This window comes from Simochromis diagramma, unplaced genomic scaffold, assembly GCF_900408965.1.
Source record: "Simochromis diagramma unplaced genomic scaffold, fSimDia1.1 OVJJ01000446.1, whole genome shotgun sequence".
Classification (NCBI taxonomy): Eukaryota; Metazoa; Chordata; class Actinopteri; order Cichliformes; family Cichlidae; genus Simochromis; species Simochromis diagramma.
Window position 1 is genome coordinate 417,984 of NW_024386822.1, and position 15,614 is coordinate 433,597.

The window sequence follows — 15,614 nt, forward strand, 5'->3', positions numbered from 1 at the left end:
TATAAAACCAAGTAGAATAACAATTGATACAGCTACATTGATAGATAATATAGTCACAAATAAAATTGACCATGGAATAGTAGGTGGACTTCTTATAACTGATATAAGCGATCATCTTCCTGTTTTTGCAATTTTTCAAAATTATTTTGGGATTAAAACTAAACAAAAGAATCAAATATTTGATATGATACGACATAGAACAACAAGAGCCATTGCTGCCCTCCAGGTGGAGTTAAAGGAACACAGTTGGAATGAGGTTTTTGCAAATGAAGATTCAAATAGTGCGTATGATGCATTCTTATCAACTGTAATTTCACTATATGAAAAACATTGTCCTTTAATGAAGATCACTAGAAAGCATCACAGATCAAATAAGCCATGGATCACAAAGGGGATAGAAGATGCATGTAAAAAGAAAAATAATCTATATAAGAGATTCATAAAACAGAGGACAAAAGATGCTGAAATAAAGTACAAGTTATATAAAAATAGATTAGTAAATATTATAAGAACAAGTAAGAAAGAATATTACCACAAATTATTGGAGCAAAGTAGAAGTAACACACAAGAAACATGGAGGATATTAAACAGTATAATCAAAAAGGGCTCAAAAAATAAGAATTATCCAGATTATTTTAAAAAAGATAAAGATATTGTGCTTGATAAAACTAAAGACATTGCAAATGAATTTAATGATTTCTTTGTAAATGTTGGCTTTAATTTAGCAAAAGAAATTCCAGAGTCAAGAAATAATAACGACCTAAATAAACATATTACTCAGAATGTGTCCTCCATGTTTATTGGTGCTGCAACTCATAGAGAAATAATTAACATTGTGAAGACATTTAAAAATAAAAAGTCCACTGACTGTTTTGGTATTGACATGATATTAGTTAAAAGTATTATAGAATATATAGTGCAACCTTTCGCATACATTTGTAATCTGTCCTTTCAAACTGGTGTGTTTCCCTCACAAATGAAAATAGCAAAAGTTATTCCAATCCATAAAAACGGAGAGAGATGTCAGTTTACCAATTATAGGCCAATATCACTACTCCCACAGTTCTCAAAAATTTTAGAAAAGTTATTTGTTAATAGACTTGATAAATATATTGAGAAGCATAATCTCCTAAGTGATAACCAATATGGTTTTAGAGTGAAAAGGTCCACTTCGATGGCAGTGATGGAACTTGTTGAAGGGATATCTAATGCTATAGATAATAAGGAATATGCTGTTGGTGTTTTTAGCCGCGGATACAAGCGGCGGAAATGAGCTTCCTCCGAAGGGTGGCTGGCCTCTCCCTTAGAGATAGGGTGAGAAGTTCGGCCATCCGGGAGGGGCTCAGAGTAGAGCAGCTGCTGCTCCACATCGAAAGGAGCCAGCTGAGGTGGTTCGGGCATCTGGCAAGGATGCCCCCTGGGCGCCTCCTGGGCGAGGTGTTCCAGGCATGTCCCACCGGGAGGAGGCCCCGGGGCAGACCCAGGACACGCTGGAGAGATTATATCTCTCGGCTGGCCTGGGAACGCCTTGGTATTCCCCCGGACAAGCTGGAGGAGGTGGCTGGGGAGAGGGAGGTCTGGACCTCTTTGCTTAGGCTGCTACCCCCGCGACCCGACCTCGGATAAGCGGATGAAGATGGATGGATGGATGGATGTTTTTATAGACTTAAAAAAGGCGTTTGATACAATTGATCATTCTATATTAATGAATAAACTAGAGAGATATGGCATAAGAGGGATAGCATACAAGTGGCTGTTGGATTTCCTCACCGGAAGACCTCAAGCAGTACGGGTCGGCAGTAATACATCCAGCACCATCATTTTAAACACGGGGGCCCCGCAGGGATGTGTGCTGAGCCCCCTCTTCTTCACTCTGCTGACCCATGACTGCACTCCATCATACAGCTCCAACCTCTTCATCAAGTTTGCGGACGACACAACGGTGGTGGGTCTCATTAGCAACAGGGATGAGACCGACTACAGAAGTGAGGTGAGACGCCTGGCCACGTGGTGTGCTGACAACAATCTCTCTCTGAATGTGGAGAAGACGAAGGAGATTGTTGTGGACTTCAGGAGAGTGCACACCCAACATGCTCCTCTGACCATTGACGGAGCGTCTGTGGAGAGAGTGAGCAGCACCAAGTTCTTGGGTGTGCACATCACAGAGGATCTCTCCTGGACGTACAACACCACAGCACTGGCCAAGAAATCACAGCAGCGTCTCTTCTTTCTCCGCAAACTAAGAAGAGCAGGAGCACCAGCCCCCATCATGTACACTTTCTACAGAGGCACCATCGAGAGCATCCTGTCGAGCTGCATCACTGTGTGGTTTGGAGCCTGCAATGCGTCCTGTCATAGAACCCTCCAACGCATAGTGAGGGCTGCAGAGAGGATCATTGGTGTCTCTCTCCCCTCCCTCCAGGACATTTACAGCACTCGTCTCACTAAAAAATCCCTTTGCATAGCGGCTGATCCCACGCACCCAATGCAAAGCTTCTTCAAGCTGCTGCCGTCAGGGAGGAGACTGCGGAGTCTCCAGGCCAGGACCAGCAGGCTGAAGGACAGCTTCATCCATCAGGCTGTCAGGAAGCTTAACTCCCTCCCGATTCTGCCCCCTCTCCCCTCTTCTCCTCCACGGTTTCACTGAACTCTGTCACACACACACACACACACACACACACACACACACACACACACACACACACACACACACACACACACACACTCTCTGACTCACTCACTGGCCTGCACCAGTTACCAGTCACTTTGTGGAGCATTGGACTGCCATTACCTCATAAGACTTTGTTGTTACACTATCTCTTACCGCAAACTACTAAATCTCCATTTGCACTATTTGCCTATTTGCACTACTCTGCCTCCTTACTTGAATATTGTATATTGTATATTGCATAGCTTTTTTTTGTTATACGTAAAATTGTATTGTATTTATTTAAATTTTTACTTTTTAATTATTTTATTTGCATTTTTTAATCACTAGGGTTTGAGAGTAACGAAATTTCTATTCTCTGTATGTCCTGTACATGTGGCAGAATTGACAAATAAAGTTGACTTGACTTGACTTGACTTGAAGTGGATGAAAAGTTACCTGGATGAAAGATATCAATATGTCGAATTCAATAATGTAAAATCTAAGCAGTTGAAGGTAACTTGTGGTGTTCCTCAGGGCTCTGTGCTGGGCCCTAAATTATTCATATTATATATAAATGACATATGTAGTGTTTCCAAACTGTTAAAATGTGTATTGTTTGCTGATGATACCACTCTGTACTGCTCAGGTAAAAACTTAGAACAGCTTCTGACTACAGCGGAAAAGGAGTTAAATATATTAAAAAACTGGTTTGATGTAAATAAGTTATCATTAAATATAAAGAAAACAAAATTGATTATTTTTGGCACTAGACAAATGAAAAATGTATCTAAAATAAGGGTTAATGGAATTGAAATTGAAAGAGTGTACGAAAATAAATTTCTTGGAGTGATAATTGATGATAAGCTGAGTTGGAAGTCTCATATAAACCACGTGAAAACAAAAATGTCAAAAACCATTGCTATTCTCTATAAAACAAAGCATGTCCTGAACAAAAAATCATTATACACACTTTATTGTACTCTGTTGCTTCCATATATGACTTACTGTCTGGAGATATGGGGTAATGCATATAAAACGAACACTCTTCATATTTTCAAGTTACAAAAAAAAGCTATAAGAATTATAAACCAATCAAACTATATAGAACCAACTAACATTTTGTTTATTAATCTGAATACCCTGAAATTTTATGATTAGTTGAATATAAAATGGCACAGATAATGTATAAAGCACAAAATAACTTGCTTTGCCCCAGTACTCAGAAGCTGTTTGAAGTCAGAGAGAGTCAATATGACTTAAGGGGAACAGATTTCTTTAAAAAAAAACAAGATGAGGACAAATATAAAGCAGAGATGTGTTTCTGTTAGAGGAGTTAACCTGTGGAATAGTTATGACAGTGATTTAAAAAGGTGTAGTTCATTTTCCTTGTTTAAAAACATGTTTAAAAATAGAGTAATAGAAAAATATATAAATCAAGAATGAAAAGAGCAAAAAGGAGAAAAAAAAACAACCTCTTGATTCTTTTGCTTTGATGTAGTTACTTATCTAAGGTGGAAAGTTTTTTTGTTTGTTTGTTTGTTTGTTTGTTTGTTTGGTTTTTGCTTTGTTTTATTATTTTCTTCAGGCCCTGTGTACAGGAGCTGCATACAAAAAGATATTTTGTGAAAAGGGTTGGCGTAATAAGCAAATGCTTCAGCCAATACCTTTTGATTAGCCTTGTCTCATGCTTTCTTTCTTTATGGTAGATTTTTGTTCTGTTTTCACTGTTTGTTTGTTTTTTCACTGTTTTCACTGAGATTTGAATTTGAATGCTAATCAATAAAATCAAAATCAAGTACTGAGTAAGTAGCGAGTAACTGTTTGAAATGTCTGATTTATTTTATAAATCAATGCTATCAGACAAACAAAAATACATAAATATACAAATTTTAGTATTTTCAAATATATGTAAAAAGATCCACAAAATAAGGCACAACAATTCTAATTTAAGATTTCAGTTTTTCACAACGTAAAGCTTTTTCAAGCAAAACCCACAGTAAATATATTCACATTTACAGCAGCCTCAGAGAAAACATTAGAACGAGGCAACTTCAACATAACAGACTACAGCTGATGATACTATGTTTGCACCTCTGAAGCCCAACTGATCCCCCATGACTGCATTTAATGTCAATCATTTATATGAGATGAGCAAAGTCTGTGTATCAAAACGTTTCTGACAATATTGCTGGACATAATTGAGCTATTGATGTAAAGGTGCCTGGTTGTGTTGCACTGACCCGATGTTACTAAATATAGGCTGTCATATATTAACTGTTCCTCTACGTTCCTCAGTGAATGCAGCCATTATTACACCCCTGAAAACAGGAAGGAAAGAATCACAAGTGATTTTGTGTTGTTATCTCACAGAGTAGTTTAATGCAATGAGGAGAATGTGCGAAAGCCCCCTAGTGGAGATTGGAGACACTACCAATCGATCCCAGAAACTAGCCGATTAGTATTGTACAGATCGCAGTTCTGGTGAATAAAATGACAACCATTGATGCAACATGAAAAATAATAACTTTTAAAATATTTTCATATCTTATTTACATTGTCTTTATGCTTATGTCGACTAAGATGAATGTGCATTAACTGTATTACTTTTTACTTTCAGTTGTGAACTCTTTTTATATATAAGAATAAGAATACCACATGGCTGTGGCCTTGTGTTATACCCTCTCTGCTGCAGACAAACACAAACATCGTGATTAGACATTCAAGAAGAGCCTCTTAAAGATGAAGGTCTGTGTCTCTTGACCTAAACACATAATCCAGTTAAATCTGATTTATGTTCATTAATGCCCCTCACACTGTAACTTAAAGTAATAAATCGGTCACTGATTAATTACAGAAGTACGTCTGTGAGCATAAAGATGTAAGCCTTGGACCATCAGGATGAAATGTGGTTGGGAAACTTAACAAGCTTTGATAAAACTTCATCAGTAGCTCAAGCAAGACCTCAAAACCTTCGATCACCACGGGTGGTTAGCAGACTGTGGTTGAACCATGCAGCCTAACAACATGCAGTAAATTGCAGGTTAAAGCAGTCTGCTTACACATTGTTAAACGAGGGAAGGGAACTAATGTGGCTGTCACATTACCCTTTTGTCCCATTTCATCCCAGGACTCGATTGAATTGCTGCTCACTTTCTACAGTACTTAAAACTGATCAGTAGGACCTGAAACTGCAAACATTCAAACATTCAGGCCAAGAATCAGCTGGTGAACATATTAATCTACTACAATTAGCAAAAATGAATAAATAAACAGAAGAAAGTTAGAGTGATAACAGAGTCATGCAAGTTTTTGACCAGGAGGTTAAACTCGTGCAAATGAGCTTCACCCAGGCTCATGAAAACACTGTCCTGCTTATAAACAGCAGATCATTTGTGTCAGTGTGTCAGGATGGTTTATATTTGAGCTTTTAGTTCACACAGAACAATTTTTATTAATTTTTTTTAGCGATTACCAAAGTCTGTGAATCCCCAAATTGTTCAGTTGTTCTCTTTGCTCCCCATGAGGTCACTTTCACCATGTGACAAAAACAACACCCCACTCTACACACTCGGGCCACCAGCAACTTTCTAAATCCTCAATAAAAAGCTGACAGGTTGCGATGATGTTCCAAATGACTTATTAAGAAAACAACTAAATACACAGAAAATGTTATGAAAATTGGTTTATTGTATATCTCATAGTTTTAAATGATGCAATAAAAATATGTATAAAACAAAACAAACTGTAATATTTTACAAATGCTTACGTCCTGCTGATGCAATGGAGACATCTTCCAGTGAAAGTCTTCATCAGTGTGAGTGTGAGGAGGATCCTAAACCCACCGACACAGAAGTGCATGTTCACAACTCCCTCTGTGCAGGCGGGGTCAGGACCCTCCTCACCCTGGGTGAGGAGGGGTGGTGCTGTGGCCAGTCAGGTATGACGTGCTGAGAGTGGATCTTTGGTCCTCTGTGCAGCTCTGTCCACTCTCAGCTGCCCTGCAAAGCAATAACACAAGGAAGACGTCATTTTAACACAAAACAGCATTTTCATTGTTGGCAGCTGCAGCATGTTGTTAAAAAGCAATTTTAAACCCAACGTATACACATGAAAAATATAAATAAAGCTAAACCTACAGTGCTGCTGACAGAGGATGATGATTTATACCAACTATTGGAAGAATTTCGCCTTCAATACAGTTTGTTGTCAATGTGAGGTGATAACTTACATAGTTGGAACACAGCACCACTCTCCCGTTTTTCACTTGGTCATCCATCCTTCTCATCGGGTTGGTCGGGGTAAGGCTGTCTTCTGGGTGGGGTGTTAGCTCCATCTTGGACGTTGAGCGTCTGAAGTGTTGAATTCTTAGCCACAGGCTATACCTTATGTAAAAACAAGAGACTACAGTCAGTTCACTGCATCATTTTTAAACCTTTTCTACTTATTTGTGTTAACATTAAGTACAGACGTACCTTTGTCCTGCATGGTGAATTAGGGCTTGGGAAAAACATATATTATTCAAGAAAAAAACAATACATTTCACATGTGTGAGTCAGGTGTTCTTATATCTGTAAAGACAAAAGCACAAAGGCAAAGTTTAAAAACACGTTCTAACATAAACTAATCAGAGTCACTGTCATCAAGGGAAAGGCTAAAAAGCCTCTCCCAGAAACGACTGACTCCAAAACAACCTGAGGATGTTGAAGGGGCATCAAACTGGTCACTTACCTTGCACCTCTTTGCACTTACCTCTTCGGTGCAGATGTCTTCTCTGCTTCTCTTTTCTGAGGAAGGAGCAGCAGAGAGAGCAGCAGAGAGAGCAGCTGAAGAAGCAGATGAGAGAGCAGCTGAGGAAGAAGCAGCAGAGGAAGCAGATGAGGAAGAAGCAGATGAGAGAGCAGCTGAAGAAGCAGCAGAGAGATCAGCTGGGGAAGCAGATGAGAAAGGAGCAGCAGTGGGAGCAGCTGAGGGAGGAGCAGCAGAGGAAGCAGATGAGGAAGAAGCAGCAGAGAGAGCAGCTGAGGAAGAAGCAGCAGAGGAAGCAGATGAGAAAGGAGCAGCAGTGGGAGCAGCTGAGGGAGGAGCAGCAGAGGAAGCAGATGAGGAAGAAGCAGCAGAGGAAGCAGATGAGGAAGAAGCAGCAGAGGAAGCAGATGAGGAAGAAGCAGCAGAGAGAGCAGCTGAGGAAGAAGCAGCAGAGGAAGCAGATGAGGAAGAAGCAGATGAGAGAGGAGCAGCTGGCGGGTCACCAACTGGGGCAACAACTCGAGGGAAGAGTGGGGCGTTGGCCTGGCCGAAAGGCGGCATGGCGATGGGGGCAGCACCTGGAGCAATAGGATGTTGCCAATTGTGCCAAAACGGCTCTGGAGGGTGCTCCCGGATGAGAGGGGAATCATCTCTCTCATCCATGGTGTCATACCCAGAGTCATCGCTAAGACAATCCCCCCACTCTTCTGAGTCGTTCCAGTCAGATGAACTGTCAGTCTGTTCACTCACCTCTTCATCATCTACAGGTAAGTAGGGGCGGTACTTACCATACTCACCTTGCTGTTCACCATCATCTGCATCTGATGCTTCATGAGAAGAAGGTGAGGGTGAGAGAGGGGAAAAATACTCACCATACTCACCTTCGCTGATACGCTGGGTATCAGTGTCCTGAGCTTCACCAGAAGAGGTGGTGCTCTGGAGACTGTCATCCAGGATCCTGATGACTTCAGGAAGGCCTTCTTCTGCAGGGCGTTCAACCACACAGTCAAGACGCCCTGTGAGGAAACAATTTTTAAAATAACGTTAGGAATGTAATAGACACCCAGTGTTAAAGCAACAGACCTACATCTGTTAGTTTGAGCAGAGGATGAGAGAAAAGCATTTTATGCCAGACTGAATGACACTTCTACTTGTTCAATCTTTAAGTGAAGTTTTTTAATAGAAGACCACCAAACCTCCACCAAGGCAGCTCACTCTGTGTACTTTTAAGGTGACACTATATTGACACTATATATGACACTGTATTTTGTGTACATTCAAGTTGTTTTATTTGTTCTTTGTAAGCCTTTATGCAAACACTATGTTGGAATAGGTAATGGATAATAAGTATTGATCTGTAAATAGCCGGACATGAGTAACTTATTATATAAATATACTACAGTACATTTATAACTAACCATGCAGCTCATTCTCCTGTTTTATTTACAATTCATGATGTCACACATTTTGAAAAAAGCTCAGAGGTTAAATATGTGGATGCAAACCATAATGTGACATTTAGACCACATGTACCAATCGCATTTTTTTAAATAAAAACACAACCTCCTTGGCAAGAGTAAAAATTGCACACACAAAGCTCTGCAGGTATGTCTGAAAATGATGGTCAAGTGAAAAACAAACAAACAAACAAACAAACAAACAAACAAACAAACAAACAGAAACTCTTAACTCAGAATCCACATTTTTAGAAATGTGCACAAGGACTGTATCTGCCATAAGGACAGACACATCTAATCTGTGGTAAAGATGCTACCCCTGTGGAAATATCCCTGTGTACAATATCTCTCTCTGCTATCCAATAAGGTTAAAAGCATTACCGTAACAGAAGATGGGTCTTAATGCCATTGTTACTACTGTTTTCATATTCTTTTGATATTATTTTATTTGTATTTTTTTATCTTTGTGTTTTGCAGCAGAGAAAAAATATAGTTTATGTCAATAAAGCCTTTGATCCGGAGAAGAAAAGGATGTCAGGAGGGGACCTGGATCTGTGTGTTTACACCTGCGTGTTCTGACGCCATGACATCTTGATGATGCGGTTACCACAGAAACGGATTTTTGGGCATTTTACAAATTTTAGTCCATTAAGCTATTTTTAACCATTTCATTTTAAAGAAAAGTGTCAAATTTGAAGCCTTCAAATCAAAGTAACACCTTTTTTTCATATTCATACACCAGTCGTTAATAATTTCTACACCTCTCCCGGAAAATTTAAAGCATACAAACAATTTACGGGAAACAATCTTGGGATACACATATTTGATCACGTTAAAACTTGATATTCACACTGGAACTTGTTAAATTATTACAGTCATTTAAAGTTAAAGAAATTTTCAAACGTACCTGCAGCGAAGTCCAGGTGACAGTGGAGGAGTCCGGGTCCACGGCGAGCCATCTTCAAACTTGAAAAACAAAAACAAGTACAAACAGATGAAGTACTTGTTGTGCTCTCAAGTTTAATCCGCTTTCAGTCAAATGTTTTTCAAAACTTAGCTTTCCACAGGCTGAGGTTGGAGCAGGTCGAAACAAGTCCACGAGCAAGTGTAAACGGACGATTGGAACCTTGTGCAGCGTTTATATACCCTCGGCGGCCATGGTTACGGTTGTCAACGTACACGTGCACGTGATAGAACTATATGAATGGAGCTCACCGCGGTGTAATTTACAGTTCATTTATGGTCATTTACTGTCAGGGGTGGAAGTAATGAATTACAAATACTCACGTTACTGTAATTAAGTAGATTTTTTGGGTACTTGTACTTTTATGAATCATTTTGTCTAATTTTACTCATACTTGAGTACAACTTACACCATGTAATCTACTTCGCTACTTATAAAATCCAAAAGTCGCTACTGAGTACGCCCACAGTTTGAATTAATATTCAAACCTTTCGTCTGCATTTTTGCAATCCCAACCGGCCAATTTAAGACGTAAGCAAAGAATAAAGTCCGCTGCAGCAGCAGGCACAGGTGTCTGGAGGTGCTGAATGGTGGAGTACAAACTACTTTATAGACGGAAGATTTGGAGACAAAGAAGCCAAAACGGAGACAGAGGACAACACTGTCAACCATGAGAACGAGCAGAAAAGACGGAGGACGCGTGCCCGTGGCCATACCTGGAGGGATTGTTCATGTGCAGAGGGAGAAAAGGAGACAGCGTCCAGATGCAGTGCAAACTTTGTTTGACCTCTACAGTCGTTTCAGCTTACAAGACTTCAGCGTCTAATCTTAAAAAAACACATTGAGGTAAGAGGTTTTACAACTATACGTGTACAATATTGCCTTCTTATTTTTCATGTGTGTTAAGGTTACTAGTTTGGCTAAGATATTGTCACCGCCATTGGTTAGCCTGATATTAAAATAAGACGGAGCTAGCTAATGTGCGTGTGTGCATGCATAATTGAGCTAAATTCGTAGGAATGTTTTAGCTTATTATTTGGATAACCACCGTCATTACAATAAATTAATTTGTAGTCATTTAAAACTCACAGGCCTACAATCAGCTGGCCTATATAAAAAACAAAACTTGAACACAGTGCTGAGCTGCATCTCAAATGAATCTTCCAGCTCTCAGCTGACATGTACCAGAGCCCGATTGATGGATCAGTTGATCAGTATCATTGGCCTGATATAGGTCTATCATAGTGACATGGCTCTTAATCAGTAGGGTTATATGTTTCCCAATATGATATCTTTTTTTAAAGAACATAATGTGGATTGTTTTTATTTGTTAGCTGTATGGGCAGCATTTTTGTGTATGTGATCCCTTTTCTTAAATTAGATTTGCTATATACACATATTTTGCTCTCTTAGTATTTTTAGGACCTGACTAATACTGAGAACTTTAGGGTGATACTGATAAAAAGGAGTTAAAAATTTAGATACTGATACATTGGTCGATACTCTTTTTACAGATAGTATACAGATTACAGAACTTAGAATGTATACAGACATTCATGGTTTTTGCAATGATCGTTCAAAATTGGTTTACATTTGTAAATAAATACAGCAATATATCTGCAAGATTTGACCAAATTCACCGCTCTTTTATACTATGCTCAACAATCAAAGATTAGCTCATGTCTAGTTGAATGATGTTTTAAAAATGTGTTTTCCTGTAGTGTTAATCACAGTGATGTTATGAAGTAATGTATGAACCTGACGTATGATAATATTTATCTCTACAGAGGAAACATCCATCGAAGATTGAGCAGTACAATATCACTGTGGCATCAGCATCTCGTCAGCGAAAGACCACAGCCACACCAAACAAGCTCTCAGCAAATACACAAGTTACCAGACCTGATGTTGAGAGCTGCAAACAAACATGTTCCACAAGCAACTGTTGACAAGCTTGTCATCAATTTCATATGTGAGGGTCTACAGCCATTTGCAGGGTAGAACAGCCATCTTTCAAACAATTGGTTACCACATTACAACCTCAAGTCATCTCCAGACCCGCTGTCCGTGCCAGAATCTGTGAAGCTGCTGATCACATGAAGATGACTTTGGTTGCAGCATTGGATAAAGTCAAATTTGTTGCTACTGATTGTTGGTCAGCTCATCAGAAAAGTTACCTTGGAGTCACATGCCCTTGGATAGAGGAAGAGTCCCTGGAAAGAAGATCTGCAGCACCAGCGTGCAAAAGATTGAGAGGGTCTCACACATTTGACTTGCTTGCTGGTGCGCTTGATGATATCCATTGCCAATACAAGATTAGAGGCAAAGTTGTAAGAACACAACTGATAATGGATCCAACTTTGTCAAGGCCTTCCACATGTTTGGGGCACAAAATGATGCAGATGAAGCTGAAGATGAAGCAGACCCAGAAACTCTTGACCTGACTGACCATATTGACTACCATGAGGCAGGTGCAATTCTTGATGAAGACTCTGGTTTGGAGTATCAACTCCTGCCTCATCAGCGATGTGCATGTCACCTGCTAAACCTTGTGGCAACATCTGACGCTGTCCTAGCAGAGAGCATGAATGACACCTACAAGAGGCTCTCCCGTGCAACCTTTGCAAAATGCCAGGCCATTTGGAACAAAACTGGCCGGTCTCATTTGGCTAATGAAGTGGTAGAGGACAAGTGTGAGCTACAGATCATCCGTCCCAATGCAACACGATGGAATTCAACCTACCTTGCCATTGAAAGGATAATACACCTCATTGATGAGAAGGGGGAAGATGCCATCAGGAGCATTTGTGGGGAGTTCAAGGTGAAAATGTGAGTAAAATTGGACACCTACCAATATGGTTTCAAATTTTGTGTATTTTCCTTAATGTATGGTTAAAAACGTGAGCAGACTCTTAATATTAAATCAGAAGATCCCTATTATAGTCATGGTGGGTTTTGTTGTTGTGTCTTACAGGTTGAGTCCTGCAGAAGTTGCATTCCTAAGGGAGTACTGTACCACCACGAAGCCACTGGTGAAAGCTTCAAACATCCTTCAGTCTGAGTCCACTTCCTTTATGGGATGGCTCCTGCCAGTAATCCAACAACTACTGTCCAAACTTAGCAGGCTGGAGACATCAAGCAAGACATGCGTGCCACTCATCAGAGCCCTGCAAAATGGCCTTCAAAAGCGTTTTGGACGATGATGGAGGATCCAGAGTTGGCTGCAGCTGCAGTCCTCTTACCAAAGTTCAAGACTTCCTGGACTGACAGAGCAGATGTAATAGAGGCTGGTAAGGATTCATGTGATCCCATTTTTGTGTATTTTTACATTTGAACACATGCTTAAGTGAGTATTTCACCTAATACGTTGTAAGTTATTGATGGTCTGTCCTGAATACTAAACAATCCTTTTTGAGAATTTGCCGATTTTAAATTTGTGTTCAGGAATAATCGCTGAAATTTAAATAACAAAATTGTGTTATCTACCTGCAATTACAGCCTTGACATGCATCAAACAACATCTTGAACGACGGAGCATGAGAGTGAGGATCAGCAAAGAGAGTCATCTGATGAAGATGAATTCTTCTCCAGACCAAAGTGCAGCTGAGCTTGATGGTTACCTTGTGCCACAGACACCATGGAGCTGCTGCACTCCTCAGCCATCAAAAGCCTCTCTCTTAAACTGAACACAGCTCTGCCTGCTTCTGCTGCGTGTGAACGACTTTTTAGCTGTGCCGGTCTACTCTTCAGCCAAACGAAGTCGGATTGCCTCTGTTAATTTAGGAAACCAGCTCGTGCTGAAACTGAACAAAAGGTTCAGAAAGTAAAGTGTGACAGAAACTCTAAGAGTTTAAGACACTCACCTGCCTGTTGTTCAGTGTATGGGGAAAAGTTTCAACGGTTCTACGCATGTTCAGAAACATTTTTGTCATTGTTTTAACAAACAAAATTCCTTCTTTTACATCTACATTTATTTACAAAACAAGTTACCTTTCTATACCTTGTTCATCTGAGAAATGTGCTTTGAACATAAATATTTATACTGGTGAATCGAGTCGAATGCCTGCTGTTGACGACAGAATAAAACATCAGTCTGTTAAAAAGTAATTAATACTCTGAGTAGTTTTTGAGAAGAGTACTTTGTACTTTTACTCTAGTATTTTTTTAACACCAGTACTTTTACTTGTAATTGAGTACAACTTAACCAGTGTAACAGTACTTGTACTTGAGTACAAGTTTTGAGTACAGCAGGTGGATGAGGGAAAGGGGAGGAAGGAGGAGGAGAGACCCGTGGTGGCCGCCGGACCGGCCGCGTTTCGTATTGGGCTGAAAAGGAAGGTGATTTGTCCAGACTTCAGCTTGAATGAAAAAAAAGACACAAAGCTGGAGTCATTCTGTGTCGTTACGCGGCCAGCTGCCTCTTCTTCTCTCCTGTTGCTACTTAAATGATGAAACTGATCAATGATCAGCTGATCGCTTTTCTCTCTTGTTTGTTTATCGCGCATTTCGAGCCACAAAGAGGAAACCGGCGGATGTCGCGCTAAACAACAGCAGCACGTTTAAGCTTGATCAGCTGTTGTTAGAATTTATTTAATATTAATTTCTAGTATCAGCTGATGTTTGCTGGAGCCACAGCTGTAAAGCTGCTGGTCATGATGTCGGTTGAATATGTGGTGAGAGGGAAACATGAAGATGAAACCAGGAGATGTCCTTACTGAATCATCAGAGCTGAACAGGTGATGGAGAAACAGGTATATTTTTGTCATGGTCTGCGTGGCAGACCGTGGGTGTGTGGGGAAGGAGGACCCAAAATGCGGATTAATGCAGTGCGTTTATTTACAGTGAAGTAAACAATACACAATAATAGGTCTAGGTCCCTCAGACCCAGATCCCTGACAATTTTAGGCTGGGACTGAGCTACAGATGCATTTTGAAAAGCCTGGCACTGAAAGGAACCATTATTATGGAGAGACATTTAAACAGGATATTGAGAGCCCAGTTGCTTTGCAGACGTAAGTACAATCCGGACGTTGGGGTAGATTTTATTGTCAACCAACTGCAAGGGCCTGGGAAGGATCACGGTTATCGGTCAAGTGTTTCGTACCCACAAATAAGTATTTCGTGCGCACGTTATACCCATTTCGTGGCCACGAAGTAGTATTTTGTGGCCACAATTTATTTATTTTTTGGACCGTGTCATCAGAGGGGCTCCGTACATGCTAATATCACATCTTCACATTTTTTTAGAGGTAAAAATAACTTTGCACTCTCGCTACTCACCATGCTCTAAAACAGGCATATGTTAGCAATGACAACATTTAACAAATGTTTTTAAAATTCTAGCCGTGCTAATTAGCCTTAGGATTGGTTGAGGTCTGTGCAAGCCTTTGGAACAAAATCAGTCTTGTAAAGCTCACTATTTTCCGGGTGAGCCTATAGCACATTTGTTAAAGTCAGTCCGGATTGTGCAGCTTCTAATCAGAAACAATTAAAGTTTGTTTCTTTTTTTCTGCTCATTAATCTTTTTCTGTAAACAGGATAGCTGAAAAGTCTTAAATAACTCATGTTAAAATGTTGCAGTGCTGTAGAGTGGGGTCATGTTAACAATCCATTAAAACTTGTGGTCTTCAAGGTCAACTTGATGATTTATTGGTTGAAAATTGACAAAAAGCTTTAGAACTTAGAAACTATCATTCCTACAACTGTGCTGTGTATATGTCACAACATATAGCAGGAACCTATAAAGGTAACTGACCTTTGACCTCTCCTTTAAGAAGGTACATGTAATGTCTACAGT

General features: G+C 39.9%; 1 protein-coding gene and 1 long non-coding RNA gene across 3 annotated transcripts; one reads left to right on the plus strand and one right to left on the minus strand.

Moving 5' to 3' along the window:
• Window positions 1–6,498: 6,498 nt before the first annotated feature.
• On the minus strand, window positions 6,499–7,510 carry LOC120730768. Its single transcript, XR_005695194.1, has 3 exons — window positions 7,123–7,510; window positions 6,879–7,032; window positions 6,499–6,648 (listed from the first exon to the last, which is right to left on the minus strand). It is a non-coding gene; the product is annotated as an uncharacterized LOC120730768 (long non-coding RNA).
• Window positions 7,511–11,507: 3,997 nt separating this feature from the next.
• LOC120730767 lies at window positions 11,508–14,016 on the plus strand. Of its 2 annotated transcripts, XR_005695193.1 has the most exons (3): window positions 11,508–12,646; window positions 12,792–13,107; window positions 13,316–14,016. XR_005695193.1 is itself a non-coding variant. In XM_040027247.1 (2 exons), exons 1-2 carry the CDS (start codon window positions 12,195–12,197, stop codon window positions 13,018–13,020), a joined length of 681 nt encoding a protein of 226 aa, XP_039883181.1. In that variant the 5' UTR covers window positions 11,984–12,194; the 3' UTR covers window positions 13,021–13,308. The 2 variants fall into 2 exon arrangements, 1 of the variants encoding a protein (XP_039883181.1); XM_040027247.1 differs by lacking the exon at window positions 13,316–14,016 and having other exon boundaries at window positions 11,984–12,646; window positions 12,792–13,308.
• Window positions 14,017–15,614: the final 1,598 nt, after the last annotated feature.

Coding starts and splice junctions, on each gene's coding strand:
- LOC120730767 (XM_040027247.1), top strand. CDS start 12,195: ATGTTTGGGGCACAAAATGATGCAGATGAAGCTGAAGATGAAGCAGAC. Junction 12,647..12,791: donor GGGGAGTTCAAGGTGAAAAT/GTGAGTAAAATT, acceptor TGTGTCTTACAG/GTTGAGTCCTGCAGAAGTTG.